Source organism: Silurus aristotelis (genome assembly GCF_946808225.1).
Source record: "Silurus aristotelis genome assembly, chromosome: 15".
NCBI classification, from domain to species: domain Eukaryota; kingdom Metazoa; phylum Chordata; class Actinopteri; order Siluriformes; family Siluridae; genus Silurus; species Silurus aristotelis.
In genome coordinates, this window is record NC_139588.1 from 2,789,783 (window position 1) to 2,811,418 (window position 21,636).

Consider the following 21,636-nt stretch of genomic DNA (forward strand, 5'->3'; position numbering starts at 1 on the left):
TAAACAATGTGTGATTCTACTCAAGAAGTTCAGTATGAGTGCTCTACTGGGATTATAGGAACTTGTGTTATGTCTTTCAACCATTCACAATATGCAGAGTTACTGAACTGTTGTAAAAGTAAGCATGTAGTAAATGTGTATTTATTTTTATTTTTTTTATACATTTATTTTGTTCCAAGTCCGTTTTGACTTGCATCAGCCGCTATATGTTTGTCAAACATGCCATCATCAGTGGACCCCTGACTGAAGGACATCCTTCGGAGTGGCTATTGGCCAGCTTCTGTCAACAGTTCCACACTTTATACACTGGACCTCCTGAGCTGCTTTCAGGAACTCAAGGTCATCTCTCCGGGATTCTCCAGACAAGCCTTCACAAAGCAGCTGAAACATCGCACTAAGATTGAAGGAAGAGTAACTGTAATTGTTTTACCATATTATAAAACTTCTTTCTGTAAACAGACATCACATATTCTATTATATATGTATATCTTCCAGTCTGGACATATAAATGTCGATACACTACAGCGCAGCTTCTTAGAGTTTTCATCTGCTTCATTTGAGGAAAAACAGCTCTGCTGTGGTGCTCCTTTCACCTGCACGCATGTCCAGTCTGTAGGATTTAGTGGTAACTAGCGGTGTGGTTGTAGATTACAACCATCTTCCTCCAAGCTGAAGTAGAAAAAGTGATTGGTTCTATCTAGAGCCAGTAGTTTGTTTTTCCATTGTGGGTTACCGTAGGAACATGGCGGCTTCCGTGGAAGGGGACCATATTTAGATAAAAAAACTGCTCATTCCAAATTAATTAAAGCACAATTCTTATTTTCAGGAATATGTGTAACCCTAAATGTTACACACTGAACCATTGACTTACCTGTTTATCAATCTAAAGTGAAATTTTCACATACTTCAATTATTGCAGCTTTGCTTTCATTTTTTTTAGGTGCAATACATTTTCACTTGTTGAACAGTGCTGTGACAAAACCTCTACCCCTGTACTTCCTGTCTTTCTAGACAGCAGCACGCTTCCACCGCCTTAGAAGGAAGCTGGCAGAAGACAAAAAACTCCTTCTTCAGGAGATCAAGAACTACAATGGTCTTGTACTATACTCTGAAACAAACATTGATGTAGCTGTGGTGGAGCATTCCCTTACTGGAGAGAGCACCATGTCTCAAATATGGTCGTGGGAGGTTCATGGCAGTGGTATGTCAGCTTTCAGACGCTTCACCAGAATGTATTTACAGGTCAGCTATATAGAGTACAATGAACTAAGATTTAATTTGGATAAAAGAAGTATGTGTTTGTAGTTACAAAACAGTGCCATGCTATTATGCAAGATCGTCTCATATAAACATATAACTATTGTTGATTCTTAGCAAACATTTCAATCAAGAAGCAAATGCATGAACAAGTGATGTTGACAATGTGACTGCAAGAGGACAAAAGCATTTTGGTGTTGGAGATGGAACAACACTGCACATGCTTGCAGAGCCTGCCAGTTGTTCTCAAATACAAGATAGCTGCGGAGTGAAAGTTTAATAAAACCCCTGTCCATATTACAATAAAAAAACATATCAGTGTCTATCACAGAACTTGGATGAAGTAGAACAGCTCTGTTTGAGATGGTCATTTGTCTTTAAAGTCTTAGGGCTTTAAAGTGTGTCACATTTGCTTAAGAGATTTATTGTATTGTTGCTGTTACATGAAAGCTGAAATGAACTAAATATTTTGAACATTACAATTTGTTTCCTGATGTGTAACAAAAGGTTAGCATAACATCAAGCTTATTATTATCTCCTCCAGTCAACATAGAAAATCCAGCTGGTCAGCGTCATCAAAAACCTTTTTATTAATGTAACTCCTTGAATTCTACACAAGGTGTTACTTTACCACACCTGTAGAAGAAAGATGTTAACATAAAATAGCTATTAGACATTGGCTGCAACACAAATCGCTTTCTGCTGCTTTGGGCTTCGCTGCATAAAGTCACCTCAGTGAGACATCAGAGTTGCCTTAAGTGGGTTTATTCCACAGGTAGCTGGCAGTATGACAATGATGCACAAGAAAATGCCAGCCATCCTGGTATACAGATTTAAATGGGTGAATTGTTGCCTCATGAAGCACTCTTAAAATGTAGTTTGTCTTTGATGTTATCTCTCTTGTATTTTGCGATGTAGACAAGGGAAATGAGGGACTTTGCTGTCTCTTAAGAAGAAGATGTCAGAAAGGTTGCAAGTGGTCCTCTAACAGTACAAGACTGCTTTAGGCCCTAAAGCCTCTGCCCTTCCACATGTTGAAGCAGAAGATCAAAGTGGCCTCAGTAGTCCAGACACCAGTAAGGATGAAGAAGAAAACACAATTTAGGTAATTAACTTATTCAAATGTATGATTGTTTGTTCTAAAAAAAAAATAGACCAGGGTATAGAAAAAAAATAGACCAGGGTGCTTGAATAAGCATTGTGCTTGTGCATGGAGAACATAAGCAGCCCTGAAGAGTTCAGTCAGTTTTAAGCCTTGTGGCACCTGTTTTTAACAGCCAATCAGCTCGTAGCAAAGTTAGCTGGTCAAGTCCCTAAACTGTCAGCTGGTTGAGCCTGGTTGAAGTCAGTGTTGACTACACATGGCTTAATTAGTTTGGTGGAATGGCTTGAGCCTGCAGTGAATGTTACTGTTAATTCAAGCCAGGTTTTTTCAAGTGAGCACAGCTTTCCATTAACTGTGTTGATGAAATACCCCCATTGCTGTTACTCTTCAGAATTTCTTTGTGTATTTGTTGATGCTTTACAAGGTCCCCTGGTGGTCTAGTGGTTAGGATGTGGCGCTTTCACCGCTGCGGCCTGGGTTCGATCCCCGGTCAGGGAACCAACCCCGGCCACTCTTAGTGCCGGTCCCAAGCCTGGATAAATGGGGAGGGTTGCGTAAGGAAGGGCATCCAGCGTAAAAACATGCGGATGATCCGCTGTGGCGACCCCTAATAGGAGAAGCCAAAAGAAAGTACATTTGTTGATGCTTTACACATACAAGAACTGAACTTCACCTTCTTCTATAAAAACCTCTTGCTGTTTTGTTTTTCTGTATTTCTTCAGATGGATGTGCACAAAGGACTGTGTCGAAGGAAATGAACTTGTATTTTTAGAATGCTCTAAACAGGTATGAGACAGGTATGAGGTGTGAGGTATTATGGGAGTGTGAGTGTATTATAAACATTATAACATAAATACTTACCTCAACCCTATTAAACCCAAGTCCTCTTCACCTCACCTACATCAGTACCTGACTTTACTAAGACCCTTCTGTCTGAATGAGCACAAATCTAAACAAACACAATCCATAATCTAGTGGAACATCTTTCCAGAGAGGGAAGCTTATTATAAGAGCAAATGGAGACTGAATGTGGAATGGGATGTTCAAAAAGCACATATAAATCTTATGGCCAGGTGTCCACAAACTTTTAGCAATATAGTGTATAGATTAAGCATATTTATATGTGGAATCTTGTTTAATTTGACATCACACTGCATTATTAATTCATCATTTATGGATTGTCTTTTTACTCAACTTCAAACAATCTGATCTTGCTTAAAATTACATCTGAGATATAGAAAGTAATGTGTATAGTAAGGTGTTTATGCATGTTAATGCATGCAGAGCTTTGTTTTAGTATTTGTACATTTACTGCATGTATTTGAACATTCTTTGGGGAACAAGTTGGTGTGGTGGGGATTGGCTGGACCTGGGAGAGTTTTTCTCTGTGTATGTATTTGAATTGTTTTGTCTATTTTGCTTTATGTACAGTAGTTTCTGTCTATTTGTTAAGGACCCCCTTGAGAACTAGATGGTTCATCTGAAGTGGTTTATCCTTTCAATCAACTTACAGAAATATGAGCAAAATGAATCACCTTTTTAAATGAAAATAAAAGTGCATTACTGTGAGAGACGTGGGGGATGGCCTGAAGTACTTGGGTTGAGGCTGAAACCATAGATCTTAGGACTAAAGGAAATACATTGGCTAATAAAACAGATTCTGTCATAGAAGGTGTTTCATTTTGGTAACTGTTTCCACATAAATAGCTCTGAGCTCTTTCCTGTTTGCAGTGGTGATGGACAGGTTGAAGGACAAGGTCAGACAGGAGTCTCCATGGACTATGTTGTTTGTGGAGGATATTGTGATTTGTGGTTGGAGTAGGGAGTAGGTGGAGAAGAGCCTGGAGAGGTGGAGGTGCACGCTGGAGAAAAGGGGAATGAAAGTCAGTAGGAGTAAGACAGAGTACATGTGTGTGAATGAGAGGGAGGGCAGTGGAGGGGTGCGGTTGCAGGGAGAAGAGGTGGAGAAGGTGGGGAAAATATATATTAGTATTAAGATGGGCCTTATACTAGTTCTCTAAACACACATTCCTATGTTATCTGTTCAATGTCTATACAATCTTTATGATGTGAGCATGTAAGGTACACGGAATGTCTTTGTCTGGACTCACACATCTCTGGTTACTGTGTCTTCTTACCCAATCAGAATCAGTTTTAGCTCAGGGGTTTTACAGAGTCTACTGTGTATATACAGTGAAGAAAATAAGTATTTGAACACCCTGCTATTTTGCAAGTTCTCCCACTTAGAAATCATGGAGGGGTCTGAAATTGTCATCGTAGGTGCATGTCCACTGTGAGAGACATAATCTAAAAAAGAAATCCAGTAATCACAATATATGATTTTTAAACTATTTATTTGTATGATACAGCTGCAAATAAGTATTTGAACACCTGTCTATCTGCTAGAATTCTGACCCTCAAAGACCTGTTAGTCTGCCTTTAAAATGTCCACCTCCACTACATTTATTATCCTGAATTAGATGCACCTGTTTGAGGTCGTTAGCTACATAAAGACACCTGTCCACCTCATACAATCAGTAAGAATCCAACTACTAACATGGCCAAGACAAACGAGCTGTCCAAAGACACTAGAGACAAAATTGTACACCTCCACAAGGCTGGAAAGGGCTACGGGGAAATTGCCAAGCAGCTTGGTGAAAAAAGGTCCACTGTTGGAGCAATCATTAGAAAATTGAAGAAGCTAAACATGACTGTCAATCTCCCTCGGACTGGGGCTCCATGCAAGATCTCACCTCGTGGGGTCTCAATGATCCTAAGGAAGGTGAGAAATCAGACCAGAACTACACGGGAGGAGCTGGTCAATGACCTGAAAAGAGCTGGGGCCACCGTTTCCAAAGTTACTGTTGTTATACACTAAGACGTCATGGTTTGAAATCATGCATGGCACTGAAGGTTCCCCTGCTTAAACCAGCACATGTCCAGGCATGTCTTAAGTTTGTCAATGACCATTTGGATGATCCAGAGGAGTCATGGGGGAAAGTCATGTGGTCAGATGAGACCAAAATAGAACTTTTGGGTCATAATTCCACTAAACCTGTTTGGAGGAAGAAGAATAATAAGTACCATCCCAAGAACACCATCCCTACTGTGAAGCATGGGGGTGGTAGCATCATGCTTTGGGGGTGTCTTTCTGCACATGGGACAGGGCGACTGCACTGTATTAAGGAGAGGATGACCGGGGCCATGTTTTGCGAGATTTTGGGGAAGAACCTCCTTCCCTCAGTTAGAGCATTGAAGATGGGTCGAGGCTGGGTCTTCCAACATGACAATGACCCGAAGCACACAGCCAGGATAACCAAGGAGTGGCTCTGTAAGAAGCATATCATGGTTCTGGCGTGGCCTAGCCAGTCTCCTGACCTAAACCCAATAGAGAATCTTTGAAAGGAGCTCAAACTCCGTGTTTCTCAGCGACAGTCCAGAAACCTGACTGATCTAAAAAAGATCTGTGTGGAGGAGTGGGCCAAAATCCCTCCTGCAGTGTGTGCAAACCTGGTGAAAAACTACAGGAAACGTTTGACCTCTGTAATTGCAAACAAAGGCTCCTGTACCAAATATTAACATTGACTTTCTCAGGTGTTCAAATACTTATTTGCAGCTGTATCATACAAATAAATAGTTTAAAAATCATACATTGTGATTTCTGGATTTTTTTTTTTTTAGATTATGTCTCTCACAGTGGACATGCACCTACGATGACAATTTCAGACCCCTCCATGATTTCTAAGTGGGAGAACTTGCAAAATAGCAGGGTGTTCCACAGTCTGAAGCTATTTCAGACCATTATCTCATCTCTTTTAAAATTTGCCTCAGTCATTGCATTACTACTTCACCACGTTATCGTGTTAAGCGTACTTACACGTCAGCTACAGCAGCGCGTTTTATTAACAATCTTCCAGAAATTACGATATTAGATAGATCTCCGTCTGACCCTGCAGAGCTCGACTGGGCCACTGAACACCTAGAATCAATGTTACGTTATACCCTAGATGATGTAGCTCCCCTTAAGACCAAAATGATCAGGGAGAAAAAATTAGCACAGTGGTATAATGATCATACACGCACCTTAAAACAGACCACTCGAAAATTAGAACGGAAATGGCGTCAAACAAAATTACAAGTATTTCAAATAGCATGGAAGGAGAGCCTCCTAAATTATAGAAAATCTCTTAGTGCTGCTAGATCAGCATATTTCTCCACCCTCATAGAAAATAACAAGCATAATCCTAGATTTTTATTCAGCACGGTAGCAAAATTAACAGGGAATAAAAGCACTGCACTCACAAGCACACCATTAATAGGTAGTAATGATTTAATGAACTTTTTTAATAATAAAATTGAAAACATCAGGCAAAAAATCCAAACGATTAATATAAATCCAAATTATTTTACAAGTAACCCTGTAGACAGCAGTGTAATTATAACAGACAATCAATTACAAAGTTTTACTCCTATTCACGAGAATGACTTAATTTCATTAATTTCCTCATCAAAATCATCAACCTGCATTCTCGATCCCTTGCCTACAGGTTTCTTTAAACAGATCATTCCAGAGGTAATTGAACCTGTTTTAAAAATAATAAACTCTTCCATTAGCACTGGTTTTGTACCAAAATCCTTCAAACTGGCAGTTATCCACCCCCTAATTAAGAAACCTGACCTTGACCCATGTCAGCTGTCCAACTACAGACCAATATCAAATCTCCCCTTCATAGCCAAAATTTTGAAAAAGGTTGTAGCACAGCAGTTATGCTCACACCTACTTATGAATAACATTTTTGAAATGTATCAGTCAGGAGTTTGGCCTCATCATAGCACACAGACGGTGCTAGTTAAGGTGGTAAATGACCTGTTATTGGCCTTTGATCAGGGTTTTGTCTCTTTACTTGTTTTGCTCGACCTTAGTGCAGCTTTTGACACCATTGATCACACTATACTACTTGCTAGACTTGAGAACGTTGTTGGAATAAAAGGGAACAGTTCTCTCTTGGCTCAGGTCTTATTTGACTGATCCCTATCAGTTTGTTGATGTAAATGGTGAGTTCTCCACACTCTATGAGGTAAAGTTTGGTGTTCCTCAAGGATCTGTCTTAGGCCCACTGCTTTTCTCTTTATATATGCTGCCTCTTGGTGAAATCATTCATAAACATGGGATTCGCTTCCATTGCTATGCTGATGACACACAGCTGTATATTTCAGCAAAGCCAGATGAGCGAGATCAGCTTAACAATGTTGAGAAGTGTGTAAAGGACATTAGACAGTGGATGCTTAATAACTTTCTTCTGCTCAACTCAGATAAGACGGAAGTACTTTTACTAGGACCACATGCAGCTAGAAGTAAACGTTCCGATTACGTAGCATCTCTGGATGGTGTTTCTGTTTCAGCATGTACGGCTGTCAAAGACCTTGGTGTGATTATTGACTTGAGTCTTTCCTTTGAGTCTCACGTGAATAATATCACCAGGATCGCCTTCTTTCACCTTAGAAATATTGCTAAAATTAGAAATATGATGTCGTTACAGGATGCAGAAAAACTAGTTCATGCTTTTGTTACATCTAGATTAGACTACTGTAACGCTTTACTGTCCGAGTAAGTGCATAAATAAGCTTCAGTTAGTTCAGAATGCAGCAGCAAGAGTCCTCACTAGATCTAGGAAATATGACCACATCACCCCTGTTTTAATCAGTCTACACTGGCTCCCACTAAAATCTCGCATTGATTATAAAATATTACTACTGACGTATAAAGCACTTAACGGTCTTGCACCGCAGTATCTGAGTGAACTTCTCTACCAGTATGATCCTCCACGCCTACTTAGATCAAAAGGTGCTGGCTATCTGTTGGTTGCTCAAATAATGAAGCCTACAGCAGGGGGCAGATCTTTTTCTTATAAAGCCCCACAGTTATGGAACAACTTTCCAATCAGTGTTCAGGACTCAGACACAGTCTCAGTGTTCAAGTCGAGGTTGAAAACTTATTTATTTAGTCAAGCCTTTTATCAGTAGATTTTTCTTAGGTAAAGGAGCAGATCTGGAGGGAGCATGGATATAGAGTGTTTGGTGAACACTCTATATTTGTATGCTGTCGTCCCCTCACATTCACACGTTCACTCGGGTTTGTTGACGGTGGTGTGGTGGGTCGTCACTTATCCCAGAGATCCCTCATGTCTGTGTTACCTTCTGGTTCTCCCTTTTAGTTATGCTGCCATAGCGAGTCTTGCCGCAGTCCAAACTGCACAGTAACATTAACTTTCATACACCAATAGGGACACCTAATAATCCATATCCTTATCTTCCCGTCACTCTCTCTCTCTCTCTCTCTCTCTCTCTCTCTCTCTCTCTCTCTCTCTCTCTCTCTCTCTCTCTCTCTCAGTCGAGTTAAACATGCTCCTGAGGCTCCAGTGACCACTGTTCCTGCCCCTCTCCCCTCCGTGGAACTTCACACTTCTGTGCAGCTTGGGACAGTCTCTCATCAACACCTTGGGTGGTTCCATGTAATTCCGGAGTAGAACGGGTGCTTTGAGGATGGATTGGACTGTAGTTGGTGTCGGCGGTCTGCTTCAAATGGACATTTGGTACAACCCAGATGAGGATGGGTTCCCTCTTGAGTCTGGTTCCTCTCAAGGTTTCTTCCTTATGCCATCTCGGGGAGTTTTTCCTTGCCACAGTTGCTCATCAGGGACAAACATACTTACAAAGAACATATTTACGTTTAATCAACACATTATCTGTGTAAAGCTGCTTTGAGACAATGTTCATTGTTAAAAGCGCTATACAAATAAAAATGAATTGAATACTTGCATAATCGTGAAGTTAGTGCACAAGAGGCAGTGTATAGGTTGACAAATATGCATTTAAAGGAGTGTTCCAGAAATGTTCAGTTTATTCCCACAGGTGATTCAGTTCGTATGAGTTTACCATTGCAAGTTCTACAAAACAAGTTGCAGTCGCAAACTTTAAGAAGTGAAGAGATGTGGATGAAAAGTTTGGTTGATCGTTACAAGAATAGACCACGTCAGAGTGTTTTTGACGATATGTGCTTAGCCACATTTGCGTCTGAGTATCGTATTACATCTTAAGGTCAGTCTCCCAATGAAATGACATTAGATAATAATCTTGGTTTTATTGTTACAAAAAACACATTCAGCCTGCAGTTGTTCGTTATGCACGATTTTCAGTGACTAAGAGTCCTGAAAAGTTTTACCAAAGTATACTGCAGTTGTTTTCTCCTTATCGTGCAGATACGGAACTAAAACCAGAGGGATATACTACTTATGAACATTTTTATAAAGAAGGTGTTTAGGTAATGGATTAGTAAAATTGGTTTAAAATGTAGTCAATAAAAACAGAGCATTATTTGAAAAGGATGCAGACGTGTTGGATACCGCACACAATACTGTTAATACTGAGGGCATATTAGAAAGTGCATGGTGTTCCCTTTGTCCTGAGCAGCAAGTTGATCATTTAGAACGTAAACAGGTTAGACGTGAGATTGTCCAAGAAGAAGAAGATGATAATGAAAGTATTCCAGATTTGACTGATAAAAACGTTCAAGTTACAAAAGTTACACAGTTACACAAAAAATTGTTTAAGTCGTGTTAAAGGGTTAAGTATAATTTGTTCCCTAAACAAAACCCAGATGGCTGTTTTTAATAAAATAAGGCAGTGGTGTTTGGGTAAAATTAGAGGAGAAAACACAAAACCTTTTTATTTGTTTATTACTGGTGGTGCAGGAACAGGCAAAACTCATTTAATTGAAGCCATAAAATGAGTCTTCATGACTATTGTCTCAGATTTCTTTGAATCCAGATGATATTTGTGTTGCTTTAACAGCACCAACAGGCATTGCAGCATACAATTTAAAGGCTGCAACAATATTTAGTATTGGCACAAATGTAAAATTGCCATACACACCGTTGGGTGAGGACAAATTAAATTCTTTGCGAGCAAATTTCCATGGTCTTCAAATACTAATAGACGAAATATCTATGGTTGATCATAAATTATTGGCATATATACATGGAAGATTACGTGAAATTAAACAGAGTGGAGATTTGTCTGCTTTTGGTAATGTGAGTGTAATTACTGTTGAGGACTTTTTCCAATTGCCTCCTGTGAAGGGAAAACCATTGTATGTGGATGTACCTGAAATGAGTTTATGGAGTTGTTTTAGTGTTGTTGAACTCACACAGGTTGTTAGACAAAAGGACAGTAATTTTGCTGAAATGTTAAACATTTAAGAAAGAAGCAAAACAACTGCACTAAACAAAGATGATGTAATGATGTAATCATATCAAGTTGTGACAAGGTTGAGGAAGATAATGTATCTTTACACATTTATGCTACAAATGATCAAGTGCATATGCACAACTTGAAGCAGGTGATAAAAATGTGCCCGGAAATTGAAACGATAGAGGCAGAGGATTATGCACGGAGTAAAAAAAAAAACAGGCAAAATAGAATTAATAGCTGGTCATCATGTAAAGGTTCATAACACATGTTTGCCAGAAAAGTTACTTTTAGGCAGAGATGCACGTGTTATGTTAATTAAAAACATAGATGTTGATGATGGATTAGTTATTGGTGTTTGTGGTGTAGTTACTCATATCGTACGTTCATCTAAAGAGAAGTTACCTGAAACTGTATACGTTCAGTTTGATGATAGTCATGTGGGATTGAAAAGACAAAAACAATGTTCATTTGAGGCAGCAAAATTGCTCCATTCTACACCTATGATACTGCTGTCGTTAGTTTAAAGTGTTTGCACCTGGTCAGGTTATGTAGCTTTGAGCCGGGTAAGGAGTTTGTCAGGGTTAACAATTAAAGACTTTAGTGAAAAGGCCATTTTCTGTAATGATCAGATTTGTGAAGCTCTTCAAGAAATGCCATCTTTTATGGCACATGATGAATCATTGGTGACAGTACAAGATAGTTCCTTTTCTGTGTTTATACTGAATGTACAGAGTTTGCATTGCCATAAAGAGGATTTAAAATGTGTCTAGTCAACATTTACAACCAACATGTATTGCTGTAACTGAAACATGGCTGCCAGAACACTATCTGCCTGAAAGTGTACATTTAAAAAACTACAACTTTGTGGGTATTCCTCGTTGTGTTGCATACACAAGTATATGTCCTCCTTTCAATGATTTGTAACTACAACAACACGGTGGAGTTGGAGTTTATACAACATGTGGAGTGCCAAACACTATTATAACAATTCCAAATCTTAATTTACAATGCCTGTTGACACATTTTCCTGAAAATGATATTTTGCTTGGTGTTATTTATAGACCACAAACATACCCTTTGTGTAGTTTTACAGAAAATATGGGCAGGTTAATTAATCAGCTGCCCTTAATTTCAAATAACATTGTGCTTGTGGGAGACTTTAATAATGATGCATTAAAGTCTAATTCTGTGTGCTCTTTTATGGCAGATAGGGGTTTTATTCAACATGTTACGGAACCTACAACAGAAAAAGGAACATTAATTGATCATGTGTACATAAAACGTATGACAAATTTCTCAGTACACACTTTACACTATATTGTGCCAGTGTACTTTAGCACACACGAGGGAATTTTCTGCTCTTTTAAACTTTCAATTCAAATGGTCTCTGATTCTCTGTTGAAAGTCAAATAGTATACTTTACTAGAAAAATGCTAGTATGTTTACTTAAATCTGACAAATATTGAGTTTACTAAAATAGTTAATTATTGGTAAAATGTTAAAATAAATATTTGAGATTACAAATAAAAATTAAGTAATATAACTCGAAATGTTTGAGACATTTCATTGGGCATGCGCAATGAAGCACAACTCCCCTCCCCCACACTTTGCTGAAGCTCATGGACTGAAGACGGTTTGAGCATCTACTGATTAAGGTATTAATTAAGGCATATTTTTGTTTCCTTGTTTTAGTTATAATCATGATGTTTACTTGAATTAATATTACTTTGCTGAACATGTTAGGAACTTTTAATCTTGTCTTTACATAAACATCTTTTGGACCGTTTGTAGCTTTGAACACCTCGTGTTGGAAACCAACATCTAAAATGTCATTTTGCACTTTAGATCTGTAAAATCGGATTACCGGTTAATTATTTAGAAATGCTTTATTTTTGTTAATTTGATTACTCGGTCGTGACAATGCGGGACCTGGCAGTGTAACTTAACTAGTCTATAATTAGCATGCGTTATTGAATCTAGCCATTTTCATCGTGATGTGGAGCGGGGATGGGGAAGGAAGAAAAAACATTTGCGAGATTTTGGAAGGAAGGAAGGAAAAAAACTCGAGAAGAAAAAAAAACGTAACATGGGAGACAAAAAAAAAAAAACTGTCTTATTCAGTGCAAGTTTTGACTGAATACACCGTCAAACTGTAACCACCGCGCGAAAATACAAAAGTAACGTCTGAATGTCGCCAGCGCGTGCACTGCGCGTGCATCTTTTAAAAGACAGCGTTGAAGTGTAGGTTACTGAATAGTACAGATTCAAGCTGCGTGTTTTAGTTTTAAAGAAGTAGTTCACCAAACATTTTTCCCATGACTTTCATGATAATTAGATTTTTTTCAATAGTTAATACCAATAGTATTGTTCATTGTTAAAGTTGTGGATTAATTCATTTTATTGGTAATATTTAATGCTAAATGAGCATGTGAACTTCATTGCAAGTTACTCTCCCTTTACCTTGCCTTTAACTTAATTATTTTCTTTTTTTTTTTTTTCTTTTTAGGTTTCCTGTTGATTGCCTTCTGCCATGCAGTGGAATTGTAAGTTTTGAAATCTGTCTTTAGATGTTGGATGTACTCTGACCTCTGGTATAGTCTTTAGACATAATTTAAGCTTTAGCTATTGTGGCTAAAAAGTGCAAAACACATTAACAAATATAGAAGCACATTAAAAGTGTACAAATGTATTGTCCTTATTGTGGATTCAAAAGGACCCTGTGTACTTCTGTACCCGGTCGGCTCAGAGGTCATTAATGTTCCTGGGACCCCGAGGCCTTTTATACTGAAGGACTATAAAACAGAAACTGGAAAACCTTATGCAAGGATAAATGAGTTTATTTGCAGAATGAAGCACTTTGAAGGTTAGTTTGCCAGAATGAAAGTATTGTTTATGTTTCGGGTAATAACATGGTTTGTTCTGTGTCTAGGAGAACAGGAAGTCAGTTCAGAATCAGATACAGAAGTTATCATAAGGACACAAAATCCTGAGAGATCTAACCTGACTGACACACTGCTGATAACAAAAAAAGAACATTTTTTTCTTCAATTCTGCTGAAGTTTGCTTTAGTTCATTATTATTATTTTTACTTAATTTATATTCATGCTTCAGTTTTTATCCTTATTTCCAAGTCTGTTTATGTTTATAATAATTATGAAGAGACTCATGCAGGCCATGGGCAAGTTTAAATTCTCTCTTTCTCCCCTGATTCTAACCTGACAGCTCCTTTTACACAGTCAGTCCTTCTTAGGCTGTACTCTGGTTTCTATAGGGGGTTTTTGTGAGAAAATTGATGTTCAAAGTCCAGTTGTTTCCTTTAAAGTGTAATAAAGTCGTAATGCTTCGTCACAGTTCTCTGGCCACTGTAATCGAGGATGTTGCATGACCACGTGGTATCATCATGGTGGAGGGTTTAGCTGTTTGTAATTTGATTGCAGATGCTGGAAGCACAGACTGCTGGGGCTGTGGAGGAACTGACTTCTGGAGAAGCTGCTGCTTTGTTTCATTATTTACTTTCTTTGGTGTTTGTGTGTGTGTTTACTGATTAGTAGAAATACAAGATGATGTCAAACTCAGTGAACACGTTCTACAGTGGACTCAGACATAAAAGTAGAACAGGCTTTTCTACTCATTAAAATGTATGTCCAAACTTGCTTTTATATGTTTAATAACATTTATAATTAAATATGACACATTTGACAACTTTTATTGATAGTACCACAAAATTGGAAGTTGGCTGTTAATTAGGAAGTACTCATTTGAAGACACTGGGACTTATGATGGTAAGATCGCTTATGAAGTGAGAATCTAGAGTAAGGGCATAAAAATCTTGAAAAGGTTTGAGAAGAAACCTTTTTTCAGGACCCACTTTCACGTTCGGCACCAGTGGGACACAGTATGGAGTTCAGGATGGAGAAGTTTCTAAAGGGAGAAAAAGTCTGACTTTCCTCTCCTCCACAACATCTCCACTACATGCTGTTATTAATCACAGCACTTTCTCTTTTAGTTCTTGCTCTTTAAATTGAACTTGACCGAGTGCGATTAAAATAATTCCGTTTCCAACTCGTCAAAGAGTCGCTTCAAAGAGTCGGTTCAAAGAGTCGGTTCAAATAGTCGAGTCGGTTTTCCGAAAGTGAAAGTGTTTCTCAGCCTCGAGTCCATGTGGAGGAGTGGTTGGAAAAACACAAAGATCTTCAACAGCAGTCAGAAGCAGTGAGATTCATGTCCAACAACAAGCAGTGCCGAAGAAAAGTGGGTGAGTTTTTCCTAGAAATGACTTTCTATCGGAATAATGCGTTTGTGTTTTCTATGTAATGGAGTTTGTGGAAAGATCTACCTATCTACCTACCTACCTACCTACCTACCTACCCACCCACCCACCTACCTACCTACCTACCTACCTACCTACCTACCTACAGTGGTGTGAAAGTGTTTTGTTCTAATTTTTTTGCATGTTTTACACTTTAATGTTTCAGATCAACAAACTAATTTAAATATATTTGTAAAAGATAGCATAAGTGAACACAACATGCAGTTTTAACTGAAATATTTTATTATTGAGGGAAAACAAAATCCAAAACTACATGGCCCTGTGTGAAAAAGTGTTTGCCCCTATACCTAATAACTGGTTGGACCACCCTTAGCAGCAACAACTGCAATCAAGCGTTTGCGATAACTTGCACTGAGTCTGTTACAGCGATGTGGAGAAATTTTGCTCCACTCATCTATGCAGAATTGTTGTAATTCAGCCACATTGGAGCGTTTTCCAGCATGAACTACCTTTTTAAAGCCATGCCACATGCGCTGTATCTCTCATAAACTAATTTCTAATGCTGTCCTTCGTCATCACTCCCAATGAACATCTCAACATCTTCAGCTCTGCTACCTCCAGCTCCACCTCCTGTCTTTTACTCAACGACACTGTCTCTAATCCATACAACATCTCAGGTCATCTGGTCCAACCAACTTTCCACTCTTTATCCTCTTAATCTCTGCTCTCACTTCCTCCTTACTAATCCCATCCACTTTCTGCCTTACCATCTCCACACCATCCAACCTTCTCTCTCTCTCTTATTTTCCTGCTCAAATCATCTGCTCAAAATATTTCCTCCATCTTCTCAACACACTCTCCTCATTAGTTAACACATTTCCATCTCCATCCTTTATTGCTCTAACTTGCAGCACATCCTTCCCAGCTTGGTTCCTCTGCCTGGCCAATCACTACAAATCCTTTTCTCCTTCTTTAGTGTCCAACGTCTCATACAGCTCCTCGTATGCCTATGCTGCACATCTCCTTGTACTCCTGCCTACTTTTATTATCTCTCTCAATCCCAATTCTGTTTCTCCAACCTCTTTCTCCTTATATGTTCCAGCACTCTCCTCCTTTCTATTTTCAGATGTCACACCAAGTATGTTTCTCGCTGTCTCCCTCATCACTTATGCAGTAGTTCCCCAATCATCCAGCACGTCTTCACCACCACAGAGCCCCTGTCTGAGCTCTTCCCTGAACCTCACACTACAGTCTTCCTCCTTCAGTTTCCACCTTATTCTTCTTTCAGTCCTCACCCTCCTCCTCTTTTTCTTCACCTCCAAAACCATCCTACAGACCACCATCTGATGCTGTCTATCTACACTGTCCCCTGCCAACCCCTTACAGTCTCCAATCTTCTTCAGGTTACATCTCCTGCATAGAACATAGTCCACCTGTGTGCCCCTCCCTCCACTCCTTTATGTCACCCTATGCTCCTGCTTCTTCTTAAAATAAGTTCATAACTGCCATTTCCATCCTTTTAGCAAAATCTTCCACCATCTGCCCTTCCACATTCCTCTCCTTAAGGCCATACCTACCCATCATCTCCTCATCACCTCTGTTCCCTTCACCTAGATGCCCATAACTTGGGCCTGGACCGATCCGGTATAAATTTCTGATTTATACCGGATCCTCATTTATCCGGGCTTGAGTGCACTGTCTTGTGCAACCCTAATGGCTGGGTTAACATTAAAGACTATATAATTTCTATTAATCATCAAAATATCTCTATTTTTTTGGAGGGTTATTGCTGTTATGATTCTGTTATTGTTATGTTGTTATATTTGCTGTTTAGGTGCATTTGTTTACAGGGAACTCTCACCTGGACCAAGATTGTAGTAGCAATGTTTGTTTTTGCGTTTTCTAGGAATGTGATTGATTCCAGCAGAAGAGATCGGCATCTTCAGGACTCTGCGTGTACACGAGCATTGAAAAATGGAGATCCCTGATCAGGGGACAGGTCATGTGACCTTACCCTCAAAAGACTGGTAACCTGCCATGTTCTAGTATTTTACTAATGAACTGTTCATATCTGCATTATGGAGTTTCTATAGAAATAATAACTAATATTTATGGTAAGAATAAAACTTTAGCACTCACTTGAAAAAGTGGTTAATGAAATAATGTCCCACAACTGCTTATTTTTTGCCTTTTAATTAGTTTTTGTATTTATACTCCATGTTTCCATTGTCTCTTTGTGAAGACCTGTTTGTTTCTGCTCTTAGTCTATTCCAGGCATGGTAGCATGTGGATATAAGCAGCACTATGGAGATCTGCTACTATTAGCATTCTGTTGTATTTAAAGTTAAATGAAACAAGGTTGTGGATTTTTAAGGAACTATACTGCAGGGGTGTTTGTTCCCTGTTCACAATCTGTGTTCTGTATGCTACTATTCCTAGTGTGTAAAAAGTGAGAAAGATTATAATGAATTTTAAACAGAAATGAAAACCCCTCACCTGTACACAGGTAACATCTCTGTCAGGTGGCAACCACGAGTCGGAAACGAAAGTAACTCTATCATGTTTATGGAATCATTCAGCACACAAACAGAGGACAGGGAGTGTTATGAATCGTAATGCTGGATGAAACCAGCGGGGAAACTCAGCACGAGAGAGAGAGAGAGAGAGAGAGAGAGAGAGAGAGAGAGAGAGAGAGAGAGAGAGCATGCAGAGCTGACTGGTACTTTTAGTGAGTGTGTGTTTGTGTGTGTGTGTCCCGGCATGAGTATGACAAAAGATGTGCGTTACCGAGTGTGTGTGTGTGTGTGTGTGTGTGTGTGTGTGTGTGTGTGTGTGTGTGTGTGTGTCCCGGCGTGAATACGAGGAAAGTTGTGCGTTACCGCAAGTGTGTGACACCAGTTTAGTGTCGATCTGCTCGGTATTCACCTGCACCTTGGTCTCCGCGCTGCACACCTTAAAATCACGTGACCACACACACACACACCGCACACACACACACACACACACACACACACACACACACACACACACACGAGCACTGCCTAAACTGAGATTATCTGGTGTTTTTATTTGTTTTGTTAAGGGAAATCTGCAAACTGTTTTCAGAAAGTGTGTGTCCGCCATACAATCGCACTAACAAACATCACAATTGTGATACAATTAATCGCGCAACACTATTTCAAGTTAAATGTAATAAATTTGAAGAGTTACCAGAAATATTGTGATACATTATAATACAAATTAAAATTTTTAAACAATGAAATTCTGTCTCATGTCCATTTCTATTATTTTAAACAGTAAAGGAAAGAGAGAGAGATCACACTCAGCAGAACCCAGCTGTGTCTCCATGAAGAGTGATGAGTCTATGAATCCTCCTCTCTACTTCAGAACTGGAATCTCCTCACCTGTACACAGGTAACATCCCATAATTCTCATAGTTACAGTCACAGTTAATGACTAAAGCTAGAATTCTAATCTATTATATCATTTTCATCTTTTACTCTTAAATCCAAATGTCTTCAGTGTCGAGCAAAAACCCAAAGAACTGGACTCCCTGTTCCAATACTTTTGGAGGTTTGTGTAGGAAGAATAGAAAAGTAGGAAAAAGTGGGAAATGAAAACAGGAGCACATTTAATTCTCCAGGTGCACAATGTTGGAGTTGTATTCAGCTCTGTGTTCTCCAAGTGTTCCTGCTCTCACTACAATTATTGTAGTACAATTTGTGTTCAGGTTTTGACTCCAGTATTAAAGTGAGGAACGTTGAGATCTTTAACACTTGTTGTTTTTGTTCCCAGTGTTCTACAGAAGGCAGGAGACAGAAGAGAGAAGAACATCATCACATCTACAGGGTACGATCAAAACCAACACCATGACTGTGACACTGACACACTGCTATTCTAAAGCTCTCTGCTGTTAGTAACTACAGAGTGATTAGATGATAGAAAACCTCCAGTAGAATAAAGTAAATCCACAGTGAGAACATCATAAAGATCTATCTAGCAGGAAAAATGTGAACTTCTACTCTAATCATTGGAGCCCATGTCTCACCATGTCTTCCTTCTTCACCCTGTCACAGACACGACCCAGAATCCACTGCTGCAGATGAATTCCAGAAGAAGTTCAAGTTCAATCTGATGAAGAAGTTTGAGTGTTTGAATGGATTGATGCTAAAGCAGGAAAACCGAACCCTCCTGAATGAGATCTACACAGAGCTCTACATCACAGAGGGAGACAGTGGAGACATCAATAAAGAACATGAGGTGAAACAGATCGAGGCAGCATCAAGGAGGAACCCAACTGAGGAGACACCAATTGAATGCAGTGACATCTTCAAACCCTTACCTGAACAAGACAAAGCCATCAGGAGAGTTCTAACAAAACCCTTATCTGAACAAGATGAAGAACCCATCAGGAGAGTTCTGACTAAGGGAGTATCTGGAATTGGAAAAACAGTCTCTGTGCAGAAGTTTGTTCTGGACTGGGCTGAAGGAAAAACAAATCAGGACGTCCACCTCATATTCCCACTTCCTTTCAGAGAGCTGAATTTGATGAAGGAGCAGAAACTGAGTCTGATGGAGCTCCTTCATGTGTTTTTTAAGGAGATGAAAGAAATGGACATTTCCAGTTTGGAGAAGGTTTTGTTCATTTTTGATGGTTTGGATGAGTGTCGTTTTCCTCTGGATTTCCAGAAGACAATGAGAGTGTGTGATGTAACTGAATCAGCACCAGTGCATGTGCTGCTGATAAACCTGATCAAAGGAAACCTGCTTCCCTCTGCTCTCATCTGGATCACCTCCAGACCAGCAGCAGCTGATCAAATCCCCTCTGAGTGTGTCCATCGAGTCACAGAGGTACGAGGGTTCAATGACCCTCAGAAGGAGGAGTACTTCAGGAAGAGGATCAGTGATCAGAACCTGGCCAATAAGATCATCACACACCTGAAGTCATTAAGAAGCCTCTACATCATGTGCCACATCCCAGTGTTCTGCTGGATTTCAGCTGCTGTTCTAGAGAGAATGTTGGGTGAAGCAGAAAGTGGAGAGATCCCCAAGACTCTGACTCAAATGTACACACACTTCCTCACCATTCAGACCAACATCATAAGAGAGAAGTACCTACAGAAGCAGGAGAGCGATGAAGAAATGCTTCTTAAACTGGGGAAACTGGCTTTCCAGCAGCTGGAGAAACAAAACCTGATCTTCTATGAGGAAGACCTGAGAGAGTGTGGCATTGATGTGACAGAAGCAGCAGTGTATTCAGGTGTGTGTACGCAGATCTTCAGAGAGGAGTTTGGGCTTCACCAGAGTAAAGTAGTGTACTGCTTTGTTCATCTGAGCATTCAGGAACATCTCGCAGCTCTGTATGTGCACCTGACCTTCATGAAGGAACAGAGAAATGTTCTTAAACAGAATCAGGTCTGTAGGACACTTTCAGATGTTCACAGGAGTGCTGTAGATCAGGCTTTAGACAGTCAGACTGGACATCTGGATCTTTTCCTCCGCTTTCTTCTGGGTCTCTCACTCGAGTCCAATCAGAAACTTCTACATTCCTTAATAACACAGACAGGACGTAGCTCCCAGAACAAAGAGAAAACAGTTCAGTACATCAAGAAGAAGATCAGTAAAGATCTTTCTACAGAGAAATCCATCAATCTGTTCCACTGTCTGAATGAACTGGGTGATGATTCTCTAGTGGAGGAAATCCAGCAGTATCTGAAATCTGGAGCACAAAGTAAACTTTCTCCTTCACAGTGGTCTGCTCTGGTGTTTGTGTTACTGACATCAGCACAGGATCTGGAGGAATTTGACCTGAATAAATACATCACTCCAGATAAGATCAGAGATGAGATTCTTGTGAGAGTGATGCCTGTGATTGCAGCATCCAGAAAAGCAATGTAAGTGAAGCTGAATGAAATTGTTCTACTGTTACAGTGTTGAGAACAAATCAAAGGTCTGAGCTGTTCAGATGAATCGAACTCTGCAGGACTCTTTAGACTTTTTCCTTTCTCCTCTTAGAAACCTTTTAGATCAGACTCTCTTACTTTCCCATTTGGATTCCCGGATCTCATCCTTCATGTTTATACAACGTGTGTGTGATGATGTTCCTCAGCTGAAACTCTCCCCAAGCCAAATCTGAACATCTCAGACTGTCAATTCTTATTATTCCACCATTTAATCATTGTGTTCAACTGATGTGTGTGATGTTGAAAGTGAGACGCTGCAGTGAAGCTTTGAGAACTTGTTTGATCTTCTGCATTTCTGTTCATTATCTTTTATTTCCTTTAGTATCAGATGCAGTGAAATTACAAAGAGAAGCTCTGTAGAAGCTCTGACCTCAGTGCTCAACTCAGAAACCTCCAGTCTGAGAGAACTGCATCTGACTGTCAATACACTGGATCTGACCTGGAATAAACTAGAAGACTCAGGAGTGAAGCGTCTCTCTGCTCTACTGGAGAATCCTGAGTGTAAAGTGAAGACACTGTGGTAAGATCATCTCTCTGAGAGACACAAGAACTCACTAAAAGCTGCAGTGAATTGTTGTATACAGTGTTGTTTTTCAGGTGAAATTTGCTGTAGCAGTACAACATCCAGAACAAATCTATCAGTAATGAAACTTCTCACTTCCACTAATCATTAATGCACTGAGAATTAGATCCATGTGTGAATAAAACTCCAGTTAAACAGAAAGAAAGAACCTGATTCATGACTTTGAACAGAAAGCAGCAATACCTTTACACCTCTTGTACACATAATG

The 21,636-nt window shown here is 39.5% G+C and overlaps 2 protein-coding genes and 1 pseudogene across 3 annotated transcripts in view; 1 reads left to right on the forward strand and 2 right to left on the reverse strand.

Moving 5' to 3' along the window:
• Positions 1-21,636, forward strand: part of LOC310738041 (uncharacterized protein) — a 924,051-nt gene that overhangs the window by 736,365 nt on the left and 166,050 nt on the right. The window contains exons 23-26 of the mRNA XM_083562839.1: positions 18,180-18,296; positions 18,678-18,731; positions 18,959-20,776; positions 21,168-21,365. Of these exons, the coding sequence (XP_083418965.1) occupies positions 18,180-18,296; positions 18,678-18,731; positions 18,959-20,776; positions 21,168-21,365 (2,187 nt within the window). The remainder of the gene's footprint in view (positions 1-18,179; positions 18,297-18,677; positions 18,732-18,958; positions 20,777-21,167; positions 21,366-21,636) is intronic.
• The window catches only part of LOC310738273 (NLR family CARD domain-containing protein 3-like), a 360,476-nt pseudogene that overhangs the window by 284,425 nt on the left and 54,415 nt on the right, over positions 1-21,636 (reverse strand). The window lies entirely within an intron of this gene.
• The window catches only part of LOC310738145 (histone H1-like), a gene marked incomplete at its 3' end in the record, with an annotated part of 212,516 nt that overhangs the window by 105,208 nt on the left and 85,672 nt on the right, over positions 1-21,636 (reverse strand). The gene's annotated exons all lie outside the window — the stretch shown is intronic.